The 18,688-nt window shown below is 38.6% G+C and overlaps 1 protein-coding gene across 1 annotated transcript in view; it reads left to right on the top strand.

The window, feature by feature from the left end:
- Window positions 1-4,104: 4,104 nt before the first annotated feature.
- The window catches only part of PTK7 (protein tyrosine kinase 7 (inactive)), a gene marked incomplete at its 5' end in the record, with an annotated part of 89,653 nt that continues 75,069 nt past the window's right edge, over window positions 4,105-18,688 (top strand). Inside the window, 2 exons of the mRNA XM_081312905.1 lie at window positions 4,105-4,146; window positions 4,690-4,801. Coding sequence (XP_081169031.1) covers window positions 4,105-4,146; window positions 4,690-4,801 — 154 coding nt within the window. The remainder of the gene's footprint in view (window positions 4,147-4,689; window positions 4,802-18,688) is intronic.

Here is an 18,688-nt window from a genome sequence, read left to right as displayed (position 1 = left end):
CGAACATCATAGTTTTTGCAAGAAATTTTTACTTTCACACTGAATTATTTCTCTCTTGAGTGACAAAAATTAAACCATCGTAAGTAGCAAATTGCATTAAATTACCTGGCCTAGAGAAGAGAATGCTTATATAGAATTAGTCATCTGGCTTAGTGTATGAAATTATTCCAATCCATGGCAGTTGCATATGAGGACAAAACTAATATTGAGTAAAAATTAATTTATAGAACTTAAGAAATATAGAGTGCCTTTCAAAGTGCCTTTGAAATTCTGAACATCAACTTTAAACAGATTTTACTTCCCATTATTATCAAATACAATAGTATGGGCAGGATGGCCATGGCTGAAGATTGCTGCAGTTATAGCTCACCTGAAGAATTTGAATAGCAGAAACTGCCTTAGATCAGTTCTTCAAATTATGTTCCACGGAACCATAAGGTTTTGATGCAGCTGAGTGAAAGACTAAGGGAAAACCCAAAGGTGCTTTTTCCAAAAGGCAACTGGATTTTCTTGGGGTTTTCTTTGAAAAAGTTTTGTTTCTCATCCAAGAAGCTTCTTCAGTTCTTGAAGAAACTGAAGAAGTTTCTTGGATGAGGAGAAAAACATTTTCAAACAAAAAACCAAGGAAGTCCAGTTGCCTTTTAGAAATAGCACCTTTGGGGCAACCATAACCTGAAAGATTGAGAATTTCCATAGATGCCAAGGACAAACAAAAGTACATTCCCTCTTGGCCATTTTTTTTGTTAGTACAGCTCTTGATGATGGTTTCTAGGAATGGTTTTCCATTAACAAGTTCCATGGGCTGAAAAAAAAATGAAAGCTTCTGCTTTAAGCCACCGATACAACCTATACAATTTTGCAAGAAAGGCCTTTACTTCAATTGCTCTGAGATCAAAAGCCTCTTTTTTATACAGGATTCAAAATGTTTCATTGTTGAATATTTGACTTTTTAAATATTACCTTACAGCTAGTAGTGATCTGGAATGATATTCCACTACTTCCCCTCCACTAACAGTATCCATTCCACTGAAAGATTTCCCCCCCACAAACAGTGAATCTAACTTTTCCAGTTTGACAAAGATAGAAAAAGATTAAATAAACAGACACTAATTTATTGGATAATCATATTATTTGTTTATAGTATAGCAAATCTAAAATAATGACACATAGTACTAATTGTTTCTTTCCAACAGGGAATGATAATCCTTAGATTGGAACATTAAAATAAACAGCTATATGCTAGTTCTGTTGTTAAGTATTACCATGAGATATATATTTAATAAATGAATAAGTAGATTTCTGTTCATATGCACTTTATAACAGAAAAAGAAATATTACAAATTTGTAAGCAAATGACCCTTTATTCTGCAGTTTTCCAAAGCAGCATGTGAATTCCCTGATTAACAAAGGCCATTTACTACACGGTAAGTATTTTGTGAAAACATGAGCAAGGGTTATAATCTTTATTGCCTCTTCCCTTAGTTGCAAGCCTGTAAAGGAAATAGGGTTGTCACCAGCCCTGCTGTTCTCAGCTTGAGATAAAAAGAAATGAAATAGGATACAGAACCCTTTGATGTTCTGGGCCAAGTGATCATAGGGAAAACCTTTGGGGGCCTGGAGAGTTAGCAGTCTCTTGTTAAGTGTCCTTGGAGCAGGAGAGTGCAATGTCATGTAGCAGGCTAAACAATCCACCATACAGGTATGGCATGAATGTTGTATATAGTGTTTTAAACAATTGACTTTTAGACAATAACCAGATGTCTTGATTAAATTGTAGTTTTTTTAATAAATCTAATGGCCACAATTCCACATTTGGATAATCAGTAAACCAACTCTGTGGGGTAAGATAGCACAAATTAACTGGATATTCTGGCATAGCATGTCATAAGAACACTATTTATAAATTGGCCCACTAACAGTGATACTTTACTAATTTTGAATTTTTAGCACGTACATATTTGGAATTCTTGTTATAAAAGAATGAAACTATGAATTAGAAAAACTGTTAATAGTGCTAATAGCATTACTTATCAGATGATTGAGAGGAAATTAAAATGATTTTATTACTTCCTCAAGGGTTTGTGGTTTCCTTCTCCAAGGGACCTGCTTTCCTTAATTCCTGCTATAAAAGCTAGACCTAAAGTCTGGTTTTTTTCAGATAGTGGTTACACATGGGCAGTTATTTTTCTCAAGTAGCTATTTCCATGTGAATAGATCCTAGTACCAATCAGAAGTCATAGCAGTTTTTATCCTTTTTTATCCTTGAAATTAAAAAAAATACAGAAGTTGGAAAAATTATAGGTAAGTTAAAATTGAAGTTGGGTTTGGACTCTGTAAAATTAATAGATGGCATGATTCCATAATGAAGCTTAATCCAGGACACACACACACAATTATGTTTTTCACAGCATTATTCCTAAGCATGTTAATATTATTCTATTTAAACCACTGAATAAACAAAATATAACTTGTTTGCATTCCTTTGATGCACAACAATTCTCACATTATTTATTTACATTCCTTTAGTTTGGAACTTCCCATCAAGAGCAATCATGTAGATTATAGCTACATAAATGTACAATTTTTAATCCCTCCATAAAAAAAATTGTTCTGTAATAAACCCAAATTAGAGCTGCCAAGAGGTGAAACCTCATTAACTTTAACACTTGGGGTCCTCCTCAAAAGAAGTGTATTTCCCTGCAACATTTATGCACTACAGTATCCTTGAAATTTATCCTTATTTACAGTATTTGAAAAGATTGCCCTACATTTATGAAAGTAATAGAATGATATCACTAAGAAAGAGCTGAAACACTAACTTGTAATTTAATCAAATAAGAACAAATCTACAGTTTTAATCAGTCATATAAAAAACCCATTACTAAATTTTCAACATCCATTATATTTCTCAGTACTTGTGGCATATTAAAAATTAAGTCTTGTAGTATTGAAACACATAATTTTCTAATGACAATTACACTGAATATGTAGTCACATATACTAACCCAATTTAATCATGGTTTTTGAATAAACTGCAAAAGACTGGGTCACGTTAACCCCAAACCAGATAAACCACATTATGTTTAAGCTTGATGTATGATCCAGCACCCATTGAATGAGACTGAATGAGACTGCTAAATTTGAAATGAACAGAAATAAGGCTGTTTTTTTTAAATCCCATTTATATCCCGCCCTTCTCCGAAGACTCAGGGCGGCTTACAATCTAAGAAGCACAAATCAATGTGCTTAGCAATAGCCTTCATTCTATGTATATGCTTGCTTATTAGGGCTTTTGCGCCCCCCCCAGCAGCATTTTTACAAAGTCAGCTTATTGCCCCCAACAATCTGGGTCCTGAATAAATGGGAAGAGACAGAGGATAACATTTAGAAGGCAGCTTTATGCATATTTCATGAGGAACAAATTATCTGGAAAAGGCAACGAAGAATTTTATGGCAGTTTAAAAAATAACACATTTATTAAGGCACAAAAGTTTGCAGGTTCAGTTTCCCATTCATCAACTGCATGGAGTAGAATCTTGAAAGATGAAGTGTGCAAGTATACCTACATTCATAATTGTATACCTCTATTATGTGCCCAGAATTGCTTGCAGTTCTTTGATTATGTATCATCATGTCAGCAAAGACTTAGTAACCACAGTAAGATTTTTCTCCATGAGGATCTGTCCCCACCATGGTCCTTCAGGTCATTCCATGGTGCTCCCATTGCCACTGTAAAAGTCCATTCCCTTTGCAGCTGGTTGTTCTTTCTTTCCATCTTTTTCCAGCATTGGAACCTTCTCCAGAGACCTAGGTTTGTTTTTTTTTTATTTATTTATTTATTTATTTATTTATTTATTTATTTTTGGGGGGACTTTTAGCATAATGTGTCCACAACAAGAACCTAGTCACCTGGAGTGACCATTTTGGGTTGACTGGTTCAGCGATATATTTTTTTTTCCCCTTCGCTATCCAGGAATTCTCAGAAATCTTTCCCAAGTTTAAAAGCGTAAATCCTCTTCAAATCTCTGTAAATCAATCATTCAATGGGGAGCGGTCGTGGGAGGCGGCTACAGCTGCTAGAAATAGACAATAAGATTAGGCGAAATGAACAGGAGAAAATATAGACGGAGTCTAAACATATTGCAAGTAATTCTAAGTAAAACTATCGGATTGCAACATTAATGTAGTTAACTAGTATTAACCAAGTTGAAGCATATATTTTCGGGAGTGTCTCTAGGACAGGGGTCTTCAAACTTGGCCCTTTCATGACTTGTGGACTTCAACTCCCAGAATTCCTCAGAGGAATTCTGGGAGTTGAAGTCCACAAGTCATCAAAGGGCCAAGTTTGAAGACCCCTGCTCTAGGACATTCCGGGGAACCTTTCCTTTGAAATAATAATAATAATTAAAAAAAACTCGCCTCGGTCTCTCATCTTAAGAGCCCACCAAGTCCAGTCAGTAGAGGTCGCCCGCCAACCGGACAGGTAATTGGAGAGGAGAGGAGAAATAAGTCGGGGCTGGTGGTCGGCAATTAGGTTCTGGCCTGCCTTTGCCGGAGCGGGATCCTCCTGCCCGGAAGCTCCACCTTGTCCCGGGTGTGCGAGGGGAGGGGCCGGGGCTGGCTTTGGCGGCTGGGCTGGCCTGGGCTAAGAGGTTTCTGGAGCTTTTTCTGAACAGCATGGAGTGAAAGCGGGTGCCAAGGCCGGAGTTGGCCGGGCACAGCCGAAAAGACAATCAAACCGGTGCAGCGTTGACCGCGGAGATGGCGAGGGGAGTCCTGCTGCTGCTGCTGCTGCTGCTTGGTGAGTGCGAGGCGAAAAAAGCATTCCTCGCCTCTTGTTCTTGTGCCTGCTCGGCCGGCCAGTCGCTCTGCCTTGCCGCTCCAAACCGGGCGTCCCGCGCCGGCGTTCTTTTCCTTCGAGTTTGTTTGGGCTGGGGAGGACGGGAAGCCCCATTTTCCGCTTTTGTCTGGAGTTGGAGTAGGGAGCGAGCAGGGTTTTGGAGAGAACGAAAAAAAAAAAGTCGGTCCTCGCCCTGCCTCTTGAGCGGCGTGGATGCACTTTCTTCGAGGCGCTGAAACGCGCTCGGGTGGACCCCCAGTCCGGCGAGGCGCGAGGGAGCTTGGGTGGCTCTTTGGGGCTTTATTGGAAAGTAGGAACTGTGCTGCTGGGGTGTGTTTTTTGTTTTGTGTGTGTGTGTGTGTGTGTGTGTGTTTTAAAAAAAAACGCGTTAGCACGATTACGACTAACCACCCCCTTTCAAGGGGATCCTTTGTGTCCTCCGGAGATGTTGGAGGGAGCTGGGAAGTGGATGCCGGGAGCCAGTGTCTCTCTTTCCCGCTCTCTCTCCCCGCAGCCATTTGGTGCCCAGACCCAATCGAGCCCCCTCTCCGTCCGTAAGTGATTTCTTTCCCTCGCTCGCCTCCGCCGCTGCCACAACAGTTAGCGTCTCCCCCTTTTCTCCTCCCCTGTTTGGTCGTTAGACCAGGCCCAGCAATTGCTCGGTGCCATTCAGACTGAACAGCGGGATCTTTCTCAAGCTGGCAGGCAACGTTTCTTCTGGCTCACTCTAACGTGCTGGTTTGAAACGGCTCCAAGAAGGGCGAGAAAGGGGCGGCTGGAGGAATGAGAAAAATACATGCCAGTGCCTTTCTTCTGCTCCGTTGGTATCTTCGGAGAAATTTTAAGATCCCATTCTTGATTCTGATAATGAATCTCTCAGTTCCGAATGGTCCTGAGAAATAATTGCAAGGTTTAAATAAAGTCGTGTTTATTGCTGGGCAATCCTATATATGTGCCCTTTCCTAAACAATTTTGCGTTAAAATTGCAGCTGCATTGGAGACATCTTCCTTAGTAAGAGTTCTCAGGATTCTAAACATTTGCCTGTGTCTTCTTCTGAACCACTGCCATCGATAAGCTTCTAAAGCAGTTGTTAACAACTTTCAGATGATAGATGCTGAATTTGAGACTACTGTATACCCTAGAATTTAAATTAACATAGTTCCATATATGGTGGGGTCAGATTATCAGAGAAATGTGGCTATTGTTGTTTAAACCTATGGAGAGGAGAGGAGGGGAGATTTCTTTAATTCACCCTCCGGTAATAACACCCATTGATTAATTAGAAGTGCCAAATAGTTTTGTTATATTACATTTGGTTAGTAATACATGTATATAGGAATGAAAATATTGGCACATCTGTGATCTAGTGTTGATAGAAGATTGTGAATTTGAATATGAGTGAAATTTGTGAATGCTATTCACGTAGACAGGGTATATCATGCCAGAATAATAGCTGGCATGTTATGTATCTGAAATGCCTTTGCTCTGTGCAGTTTCTCCATTATTAAGAATCCAAGGAAGGCCTTGCAGCAGTTTTGATCTTGGAGATGATAATCTTAACTGAGAGTTGCTTCAGATGTTAGAGAATTATCTAGTACAGTACTTAAGCCATACAGAGTGCAAGATAAGGCACACGTACTCTTAATATTGGGGTTTTTTTTGTCCTCCAAGGAGCAATAAAACTTTATAATAATAAATTGTGCTGTTGAGGTTAGAAATTTGCACTGCTGGTATACTTGTCAAAATGTTGAATTCTAGTAATCAAGATTATTTTAATTCTTTATCAATGAAGAATGCTTTTCACCAGTATATACAAAATAATAGTAGTATACAAAATAATAGTAGCACAGTTGTATTGAATGCTTAATATCCTCAAGTTTCACATCATAATATATTTGATTTCAATATGAAATGTGTACTCACTGATACAGTGGAAGAAATTGTGAAATTTAAACTGATATTGATATTTTTTGGTGAGTCATGTGTTCTATTTAAACATTTAAAATTTTTCATCAGTAGATGATTTGGATTTTAGAAAGAATTCACCTTAATAAATAATCTTATTGAGAGCAAATAGAACTATTTTGTGGATTGAAAAAGGAACACATTTTGAGGGAAATTAGTTATCAATCATAAACTGGATTCATGCGTTCTGTTCAGCTATGGCTTGTTTTTAACCATGTTCTGGTACATCTCAGTTGACTTGAGTTTTCATACTTTGGTCAAGTGTGGTGTATGGAATGAACTACAGTTAGGACCAAAAGCTATAAGCCATAAAATGATAAACCATTACAAACTATAGCAGCCAGCTTCTCACTCTTTGCTGTGCCCAAGTTACAGCATTATCTCATTGAACATCCTGTCCCAGAAAATTTTTAATAATCCTAAAATTTCAAATGTTGGTTTTAAATTTCTGATGTAAATGTAAATTTTTAATTTTGCTTATTAATTTCTACATCTGTTAATTTTTGCTTCTGAAATGAAACAAATATTTAAATCTTGGCTTTAATTTATAGTGGATATTTGTGAGAAAAGCAAATTCTGCTTCCTTATATTGAATTGATAAATTTATTTATAAGGTCAGCTAAAAACTAATTAATTTTAATAATACATTAGTGATTTTGAGTAGTTTAGAGTGATATTTACGATACTTTAGAAATATTCTTTTCCCCTTCAGAGATTACTATTTATTTTACAGTATCTCAGTTCAGAACTGCAACTTCCATAACATTATGTTTCTTCCTTGCCTGTCATATCGTATCTGGTACGCAATTAGTTTTGGAATATTATTCCAAATACATTGCTAAACTGTAGGCAGTGTTATGATTACAACAACCCACTTCTCCTTAATTCAGAGAATTAGATGAAGTTAAATATCCTCTTGCAGCTGTTTTGGTTGAGGAAATATATTGTATTTTTTAAAAAATGTCCTTCTCTCAGTATGTAACATGTTTGATAAAAGTTATTGGCTATCAAGTGAGCAGTAAGAATATTTGATTTCAGATTATTTAACAAAACTATTTTAAAGTATGACAAAGATAATATACGAATGTATATTAAAAGACTAATGCTTAATTTGTGCAAAGAACATTAAAACAGATTGGAATCAGAAGAAGGTTTGTAGAACTTAGTCCTGTTGAAACCAAGTGTCATAGATCCCAGTGGAAACTAAACAAAATCCAGGGATCTGATGGATTAAACTGCTGACTTTATTGAGTAGAGGAGATCATCTACACTACAGCATGTCTGAAACTAATTAAATGCATGCCTATAGAACAAGTCTCCCTGCAGAGTGAATTTCATCCATCAAGCATGCAGAACATTTGTATATGAAAGTGCTAATTAGTGTCTCCATGCTTTAGGACTTAGTATTTATATTTCCAGCAAATACTGATAATGCACCATGGAGCTGAACACATGATATTTCTAAAGTACTTAAATATTAAGCTATTCCTCAAAAGAGATGCCAAGGGCAAGTAAGTACAAGAATAACCCACGAAAGAAGGCAAGAAATGCATGAAAATGAAGCTGGTATGATTAATTTAAATTATAGGGCAGCAGCGTGGGCATGCTGGATGGAATGGCAGAAACCTTTGAAGTAAGGTAGCTGTTACTATGAAAGCAGCCTTTGTGCTACCTTTTCACTAGAAGCAATATCTATAGGGTGGTGTATGCAAACCTAATGTGCCTAGTCTGGCATGTTGCATTTTGTTCTGCAACATTATTATAATAAATGTGTATTTATTCATAAATACATTCAAAGACAGGGCTTTCTAGAGGTCTTTTAGACTGAGTGAAATGAATGGTCACCTATGTATCAATAGTATTGGAGATTTGGTTTTCATTTTGTTCATAGTGTAGATTTTTACTTAAGTACAAGTAAATAAAATTAAGGAAATGGATCCTCATTTTTAAACAATCTATGTTTATATCTGCTTTAAATGCTAATGCTAGAGCTGTTTATAATTTACTATAATTCTATAAAGTCTATAATAATTTTGACAACAGTAATAGACATGGAAGTTGAATTAATGAAGGAATGTTGACTGTCACTAATGACATTGATGAAGTTAAAGTTCATGTACTTTCCCCCTTAATTTTAATTAAATATAACTATATGTTATTACATGAAACTACTAATACCAGTGTGCTTTGGATTAGTTATCTAATGATCACTAGAACTAATTGCTAAAGAAGTCCTATATGTTTTGATCAAAGACTATATTATAAGTTGAGGAAAATCTAATCCTCTCCTCTTCACAAAATAAAAAAAATATATGGGTGGTTGCACAGTCAGCAAGATATTTGTCCACCTATCAAGTCATTCCCAAGACCCTGGAATAGGCAGGTGTTTTTTGATGTGCTAAAGGTACAGCAGGATATAATCTGTTCCAAGTAAAACTGCTTTTTGCAATTGACTGGTAATAATCAATGCTGATGCTGTTTAAGTGGAGCTCCAGATATTTTGGAATTGCACCCAAGGTGCCTATTATTATTGGTACTGTCTTTACTTTCTTTTGCCACAGTCATTCTACTTCTATTTGCAGGTCTTCATATTTTATAATTTTCTGCAGTTTCTTGTATTCTAATCTCTTCAGGTATTGCAATGTTGCAATGCAGACTATTTTGTCTCTCAACTGTCATGTCTGAGCTGTTGTTTAACAGATGCTTCTGTGTTTGAATTCTAAAGTTCTAGAGCACTTTAGCTTTTTCATTTTCTATTGTCTATTTTGTGGTCCTATCAGTTCTTGATTTCAATGAAATGGTAGTTCTTGCAGATATGATTTATGATGATGATGATTGTATTTTATGATTATGATCATGATTTATCACTTGTTACTTGTATGTAAACTGAAAGCTTATGCACCAGAGACAAATTGTCCAATCATACTTGGCCAATAAAGAATTCTAAATAATTCTATTCCAGTGCACCATTGTTGCTACTTTCTCATGTCCTTGTTTGTAATCAGTTTGTGTGATCTTTTTGCAGCATCTAACTAGGTGGTCCAATTTTTTTTCTTCAACTTCTTCACAAAGGTGGTATATTTGCTACCTGTTGTCTTTTCAATTCTGGCTTTGTGTATCTTTGTTCTTAAGGCTTGGTCTTGTGCAGCCAGAATTAGCCCCTCTATCTCTTTGTTCAGTTTTCCTGCTGTTAGCCATTGCCAAATCTTGTTGCTATCTACTTTGCTTGCTAATTTTTTTGTTTGTGTACTACTGGTGATGTCTCTTTTTCTATTCTTCATTTGGTGTTTCTTGTAGGCTAGATGGTCTCTCCAGTACCCAGTATTCCTTCATGGTGTACTAGCTTCAGTGCATCTTCTTCACTGTCCTTCAAATATTCTTCCAATAGCCTTTTTTCTCTTTCAACTGTCTGCTGTACTTGCAGCACTCCAAGCCCCTTATGTGTGGCTTGCTGAAGAAAAAAGTATAATGTCATAAAGCAGAGGTCCCCAACCTTTTGGGCACTAGGCATTAGTTCCGTGGAGAGATTTTTCTGTGGACTGGAGAGTGCATGGTTTTGTGTGCTGCCTGCATCCTGCAGATGCGGCTTTGCTTGTTTGTGCGGCCCGGTTGCTAGCATGCTGCAGCCCAGTACCAGTCCATGGACCTGGGGTTGGGGACCCCTGTCATAAAGGATATTCTTCTGTTGTTGTTTTTTTAAATTCCATTTATATCCCGCCCTTCTCCGAAGACTCAGGGCGGCTTACAAATAAATGGTGTTTATGGGTCTACTTGTAAATTATTTAGGTAACACTTCTTGCTATTTCTTTGACTCATCTATAAACCATACATAGCCCAAAATGTGAATGTGTATTTTTGTTTTCCATGGGTCAAAAGAAAAACACTGTATACTGATTCTTGCTTTTGTAAGACTTATCAAACAATGCTTAAATTAAATATTTGACGTGCTTTCAGTCAAAAAGAAATTTCAGCATAAGACCAAAAGTAAAATCTGTTCTTTTTTTTCATTCTGTGACTCATATTGGATTCCACAATATATAGTTCCTAGTCTAAAATCAGTTTTGGCATGTACTGTAAATTGTATGATAATTTTCCATAAAAATTCTTACTACTGAATGACAATATTGTGAACATATTTTATTTTTTCTTAAGGAGGAAAAAAAGCTATTCCCTTTAAATCCCAGGGACTCCTTCATTATTGACTTCAGTTCCATCCACTCCACAGTCTTCTGGCTTAAATAATCAAAGTATTCTTGGCTTTAAAAGCTAGCACATCTTCTAGGTTAAAGGAGCAACATCAGAAAGATAATTTTCACCATAAATATTTTATGTTTTTTAAGAACGTATACATCTCAACACAGAATTGTTTCCTTTTAGGACATACTTGTAAATACAGAAGCATCCCCCAAATTCAATACTGTAGATATTTTTCATTGGGGAGCACAACATTTTTATGAATTACAAAACAAAAATCCATGTTAGTATCAGTGTTCTTCTGTTTATAAGGGCTTCAGGTGTGGGTGTGTCAAGTGAGGGTCTTGTGATGGGTCTTGTGATGGGTGGGTTATATCAGGTCAGGGTCATTGGGAGGTGAACTGATAGGGGAGCCTGCATGGGTTGGTTGAGAGTAGGTGCTGTTTCTGGTTGGCTGTGCAGTTGATTTGGATTCTGAGGGGTTCGTAGGCTGGTTGTAGATCGATGTGTCTGTTGATGGAATTGCTTGTGGAGTGCCAGATTTTGATGAACTCACGAATGTGGCAAGTGGTGTTTGACTGCGAGCCGATGTTCATATATCCTGATTTTTAATTGACGTGATGTTTGTCCCACATAGAATTGGTTGTAATGATTACAGTTGATTTTGTAGATTACCGTATATACTTGAGTATAAGCCGAATTTTTCAGCCCACTTTTTGGGCTGAAAAATTCCACTTCAGCTTATACTCCAGTCAACAAAAAAACTTACCGAGGACTTGTGCGTGGCCGAGGCTTTGGTGCTTCCGGGATCGCGCGCACCTCTCCCAAGCCACCGCCGTCCGGAGACCTGCCGAAGTTTGGGGAGGTTTGGGGAGGTGCGCGCGCACCTCCCCAAACCTCCCCAAACTTCGGCAGGTCTCCGGACGGCGGCGGCTTGGGAGAGGTGCGCGCGATCCTGGAAGCACCGAAGCCTCGGCCGCGCGCAAGTCCTCGGTAAGCTCCGGGCGGTCACTTGCTTCGCGTCTCCTGAGGGAAGGGGGGGCGACTGGAGCGGGCGTGTTTCCTCGCCTCCTGGGCGCCGCGATTTGCCCGGGGAATGCGCGGGCCCCGAATGGCAGCGTGGAGCGAGGAAGCGGACAGCCAGGGCTTCCCCGAGAGCCGCGGCCACACAGGGTATTCCTGTGTATTCAGGCTTGCAAAATGGCGGATCGAGCCTCTGCTGGCGGCAGAGGCTTGCAGAGCGCGGATCCAGCCTCCGCCGGTGGCGGAGGCTTGCAGAACGGCGGATCGGCTTATACTCGAGTCAATAACTTTTTCCAGTTTTGGGGGGTGAAATTGGGGGTCTCGGCTTATACTCGAGTCGGCTTATACTCAAGTATATACGGTACATTTCTTTCATCCTTCTGTATTTTGTCTTTGGTTCTGGATAATTCCTGGCAGAGTGTGGCTTTGGGTTTGTGGGCTATCCCTATTCCTAGGGGTTGGAGAATTCTGACTGTCATTTCCAACACCCCTTTTGTGTATGATAGGGTTAGGTTTTGCGTGGTGGTTGGCTATGTGGTGTGTTGTAGTTTGGGTGCTGTGTGTCGGAATATGAAGTTTTTGGGATAGCCGTTACGGAGAAAGACAAGCAGCCGTTTCTCTTCTGCTTTTCTTAATTAAGAAAGTCCAGGATAGAACAATAAATGTGTAATCTCTCAGTTTACCATCCTCCTGTTGAGTACAGAATATCTGGAGATGACTAGTTACACGTGTTGGGTCAGACAGATACAACTACAGTAAGATTCATGGCTAATATGTAACCCTATGTTTATTGTAATGAATTTACTGCTTTTATATTTTCTTTCTTATATGTATTTGTGGACACATCTGTTACCATTCATTATAAATGCTTGCTTAGAAGATGCTAGAGAGGAAAGCAGCTGCATATATAAAGAAGAATTGGCTGTAGAATACTACTATAATGACTTGTTTGGAATGTGTCAGTAGCCATCTGTGTACTGTAGAGCTTTGGAGGGATAAAAAGAAGGAATGGTTGTCAGTTTCCTAGTATGGCATAACTCTTCCCTCCTGATTTCTAGTAGAATACCAAGGGTTGATCATATGTTTAGATGTAGTAAAAGGATAATAGAGAACAGAGGCTAAGGAACTGAAGATCAAGCCCATATTAACTTTCTTGCTGTTGGAACTTTTAAGAACTATACCAGACGGAAAGAAATTAGTGCCATGTGATAGATTATTTGCTGCTGTCTTGATGTCCACTTCCTGTGTTCAGTACTTTTAATGGACTCTGTGCTCAATTAGTTTATGTATTAATAGTTCATAAACAATAGCATTATATTGTTGCTGGGTTTCACAGGTAGGAAATATCAATGTGATAATGACCTTAAAAAGTTGTAATGCATTATTGAAATACATTTATCTTTTAAAATATTAATATGTTTATTGTGATGTATTTTAGTGGTAGCTATTTTTTGTTTGCTGCATTTTCATTTAAAAGGAAAAGCACCAAACAAGTCAAACCAATAATAGGCATTTTACTTAAGTAAAAGCTAAGAAGACTTCTATAACAGAAAGGTAAGATTCAGAAGAAGAAAAAAAGAAATGAGGAAAGGGGAGGGTGAATTTAATGTAATCTTATTATTCAAGCATGGAATCACACATTAGTTCAATTATGTGCTAATCCAACTAGTGATGAATTGGAAGTGTCTGTAATTCAAGTTTCTCAAGATGGCCACCATTTAACTCTCTTTTTCTGCTTTCTCATCAATAAAAGTATGGTGAATACAGTAACCCCAACTTTGCTTGGTCTCACTTGTTTCTAGTTAGGGTTAGGCTATTCATTTAATAGCACACTGGGGAGCTTGGGAGCAGGCCGAAGTCTCCTGAGCCTCGGTGGCTGGGGGAGCAGGCCAAGGCCTCTTAGGCCATGGCCCTTCATGCACACTGCACTGCTGCCTCAAACTTGCACACGGCCTCCACCAGGATTCTTAGGGCCTCCTTCAACTCCCTGAGACACCTCATACCCTCTTACCTGGAACTCAGTCTGCTTAATGACCCACAAGATTGCTCAATGACCACAACTAAGAGCACTGGATTGCAGTCACTGAGAGAAGCACTCATGAGATGTCTTGCTTAATGACTGCTTCATTCAATGATAGAGATTCTGGTCCCGATTGTAGTTAGAAGTTGAGGACTACCTGTATGGCAATGCTTTCTGATGGGTTATACATGGTAAATAAGAGATGCAGATCACAGAGATTTTATGTCTGATAAATTCAGGCAGTCCTGGGAGAGCAGCAGTGCCTTTTAATGGGAATTGAAGAATTCATTAATGCAAAGTTATGCAAATAGATACCTGTAGAAAATAATACATGTAGTTCTTGGTTGACCAGTGGAGTCCTTCATGCTCTCTGAGCTTGGTTATTTCTTTGCAGACATTTCTTTATCCAACTAGATAACATTAGTGCTAATGAATGTGAGGTTTGCACCCTGTTTATATATAGCAGGGGTGTCAAACTCAATTTCATTGAGGGCCGCATCAGCATTGCGGTTGCCCTCAAGGGGCTGGGTGGGTGTGGCCAGGGTGGGCGTGGCCTACTGGGTGGGCGTGGCTAGAGTGCGTATGGCCTACTGGGTGGGCGTGGCCAGCTCTACATCGTTCACATCAAGGGTGCCTATGGGGGCCTAGGCAGGAGTGGGACAGATCTGGGGGTCTCCGGCAGAAGGAGGGTCTCTGGGCCAGGGCCAAGGCAGTGGGGGCCGTTCCCTCACTGTTTCCAGGATGGCTTCGGGGGCCACATGAAACCACTTCGCGGGCCGGATCCGGCCCCCGGGCCTTGTGTTTGACGTGTCTGATATACAGTAGCTTGCCCTGCCGTTGTTGGTTGGAGTTGCCATTTTCTCCTTGGCCTTGATTAGGGTATTGTATTATGCTTGATTGTTTGGTATTAATCCCTGCTTATCTGAATGTTAGTTGCTGGAGAACATGTGTTCTGGTCTTCTTGTTTCCTTTGAGTAGGCTTTTTTTATTAGAGCACTCTTTTTTCTCTCTCTGTCTGTCACACACACACAAACAAACAAACAAACACACACACACCACATACCCATATCCATTTAAAAGTATTTGGTCACAATATTTCATTTGAAGCTAGTTAAATGCATTCTTGTGTTAATTGGCCGGTTTCTCTGTATTTAGAAAGGTTCAGTTGCTAAAGTTCAGCCCCTGTATATTGCTAAACCTACTAAAATATTCAAGGTATGAAAACAGTAGTCTGATTTAAAAAAAAAGACGGTACTTCTTAATCTAGGAATTCTCTTTCATATTTTCCTTTAGCATTATTGTTAATTAGTTACTAACATCTATCTAACATCTATCTTAAATACTTAAATTGGTGTAGCTACTGGGTGTATGTACCATATGCATATAATGTCAGAGTGTAATACTTGCCATATCAAGTTTAAATGTTCTTGATCTCGGCTTCCGGTTTGCGCGCATGGCGCTTTCGGACGTGCAGGAAGAGCTCTCTCTTTGCCGTCTAATCCTCCTTCATTGGAGGACCCTGAAAAGGATCAAAAGTAGCCCTGGAGGGGCGACCACCACAAGGAGGCCCTCATTGTGATCGTGGAAGGGTGGCAGCCCTCCGCTTTAATCCAGAGCAGCTCCTTTGGCCCGAAGAAGAAGAGGATCATTAAGCCGCTCCCTGCTGAAAGCCAAAAGCACCATCTAGCACAGGCATGTCAAACTCGCGATGTCACGTGACGTCGTGCGACATATCGGAACTTTTTCCCATTGCCGAAAATGGGATGGGCACGATTTCTTCGTGATGCTTCGGCCCATGGGCTGGCAGTTTGACACCCCTGATCTAGCACAATGAAGCAATCTGGGGGACCTGGGTGAGACCTTATCTTTCTTATCCCCCCTAACTGCCTTCCTGTGGGACTTTTCTGAAAATTTCTTTTCCCCCCTTTTTTTGTTGAAAAAATGGCATTTGTATACTTGGGGAATAACATTTTAAGCCTTAAAGCATCGAAGAAAAAAACAACTGATTACGCAAAGAAATTAAGCAATCTTATTTCTACTTATTAAAAAGCTCCTATTTTGGGTGGGGATCTACTACCCTATTTTCTGTTTAAGATGTGAATTAAGGAAAAAAGAACAGACTAATTATATAAAAGCTTTATATTAATTTGGAAAAAAAAGAACTTCACAACTCATTCTATATGCTATTGATGACATCTTGTGGCTAAACATGGAATAGCAAGTAAACTTTTTGCCTATTGTGAGAGCTGACTGAATAATAGAGCTGTCCTTGACACTATCTTCAAAGATAAGTGTGGGAACACCTGGCACTGAAAACAACTTCTAGGAACGTTGGAGGTGGAAAATTATTGACTCCTATTAAAATAGCCTCCATGGAAGACTTAGCTGCAAACACCAACGAAATGGATGACTATATCCCACCATTTAATTGCAAACTGATATTGGACACAATCTTGGCAATAACTGAGCAAATTAAAGCCAAACTGCATGATAAACCTGACAACTCAAAGCCACCAAATCAAACTTTGACCTTAAATGATGAACTGACAATCCAAAAACAAATAGAAGAAATGGAAACTAACATCAAAGTAGGAGACTTCAAAGAGCAACAAATGCAGTCTACAGTGAACCTTGAAGTCCAAACTCTAACTTCGACTACAAAACTTACAACTCAAAAAACAACACCCGAAGAAAGCAACATTAAGAGCGAAGATATCAAAGGCCTTCAAATACAGTACATTGAGGATTCAGCTAATCAAATGATAACAACATTAGCTACTACTTTCTACCTAAGCCAGATGGAAATGGAAGAAGAAAAAGTCCAGAATGAATTAATGACAATTATATTACATCAGACATCAAAAACTGAGCTGTTAAAGCAATATTTCAATGACTATAAAGGGGACACCTGCTTTGCAAAACTGTCATTTGGATGGTCTCCTTGGATTCAAATAAGAAGTGGAGGAAGAAAGGGAGACACATTTAAGAATTTAAAGGCACTAAAATGGAAGCCTGATTGGCACAAAAGGAAGGCGAGAGTTAGATTTAAAAAATTAGATTTGTCTCTTTTTGGGGATTTGTAAGGACAGAGCTTAAAAAATCTCTCTTGATGGACTAAGGGGAATCTTTAAAAAAATATATATAAACTGATTCTATATTTAGGTTTTAGATCTTTAAAGGAAAACAAAATGAAGCTTCTAGAAGATAATTTTGAACTATACTATAGGATCTAGAATTTTATAACAAAAGATAAGGTAAAGGTAAAGGTTCCCCGCACATGCGTGCTAGTCGTTTCTGACTCTAGGGGCCGGTGCTCATCTCCGTTTCAAAGCCAAAGAGCCAGCGCTTGTCCGAGAACATCTCTGTGGTCATGTGGCCGGCATGACTAGACACCAAAGGCGCACGGAACACTGTTAGCTTCCCACCATAGTGGTCCCTATTTTTCTACTTGCATTTTTACATGCTTTCGAACTGCTAGGTTGGCAGAAGCTGGGACGAGTAACAGGCGCTCACTCTGTTACGCGGCACTCGGGACTCAACCCCCCAAACTGCCGCCCTTCTGATCGACAAGCTCAGCGTCCTAACCCACTGAGCTACCGCGTCCCAGCAGTGATAGTAAGTTGATAGAAAGATAGTATTTTAATAATTATTGATGGTTAAGACAAAAAATATTTTTCTAATAATTGGTGATTTGTTAAGATGAAAACTAGACTTTACTGGTAAAACATAAGAATGTTTTGTAATGAACAATGTAAGTTTTGTAGACAAGAGAATTATTCTTTATTGAAATAGGGAATTGTGGGTTACCCAAAAATTAAGCTTTCTTTTCTATATTGTAGCCTATATATTCTATAGGCTACTCTAGAGTATTTTATTGCAATTAGGTAAAACTTAAAAACAGGATATTGATATGTATTAGTGAAAATATATTGAAAATTCTGTTAATTGACTAGGTCACCACTAGAAATGTATTAACTTGATTATTTTAACTATGTGATAACTAAGGGAATCAGAGAGGGAATCCTTGTTGATGCAACCTGAACTATTTACAAACAACTTGTTATTTGTTTGATTACCCAACCACCATATTGCTTCACAAATACATGTATATGTAAATATTAAAAAATCAATAAAACTTCTTGATCTCTAGCTCTAAATCAATAAATGTTCTTGATCTCTAGCTCTTCCGAAGACAGTGATATTTTTGTATGATGCCTCATTGCTAATTTGAAGAATAAAGTGAGGACTGTTATTTCACATGATCCTTCTTTATTTTATATTCCACCCTTTTGTGGGAAATGAAAATTGTAAATTAAATATAATGTTTCTTTTTACAGAAAACCAGATTTGCTAATGTATGACTATCAGTTGCAGAGTGATTTGTTTTATTCCAAGCAATTTCAGAGTCTTTTGAAAATAATTATTAAACCTGTATACTACTCAACTCTCAACAGCTCTTTGTCTGTCATAACAAACAAAGAGATTACAATAAAGTCAATAAGATAAAAGTTGGCAAGCACAATGAAGCAAGGAGTTTCACTCCCCCGTGCCATAGACCTGGGTGAAAAGGCAAGAATTCTGGTAGCAACAGAGTGGGGACTGTCGGGGTCTGGAATGGTAACTTTGTTTAAGAGGGCAGGCATCG

This window comes from Vipera berus (genome assembly GCF_964194415.1).
Source record: "Vipera berus genome assembly, chromosome: 1".
In the NCBI taxonomy this organism is placed as follows: Eukaryota; Metazoa; Chordata; class Lepidosauria; order Squamata; family Viperidae; genus Vipera; species Vipera berus.
This window is presented reverse-complemented; position numbering and strand designations above follow the sequence as displayed.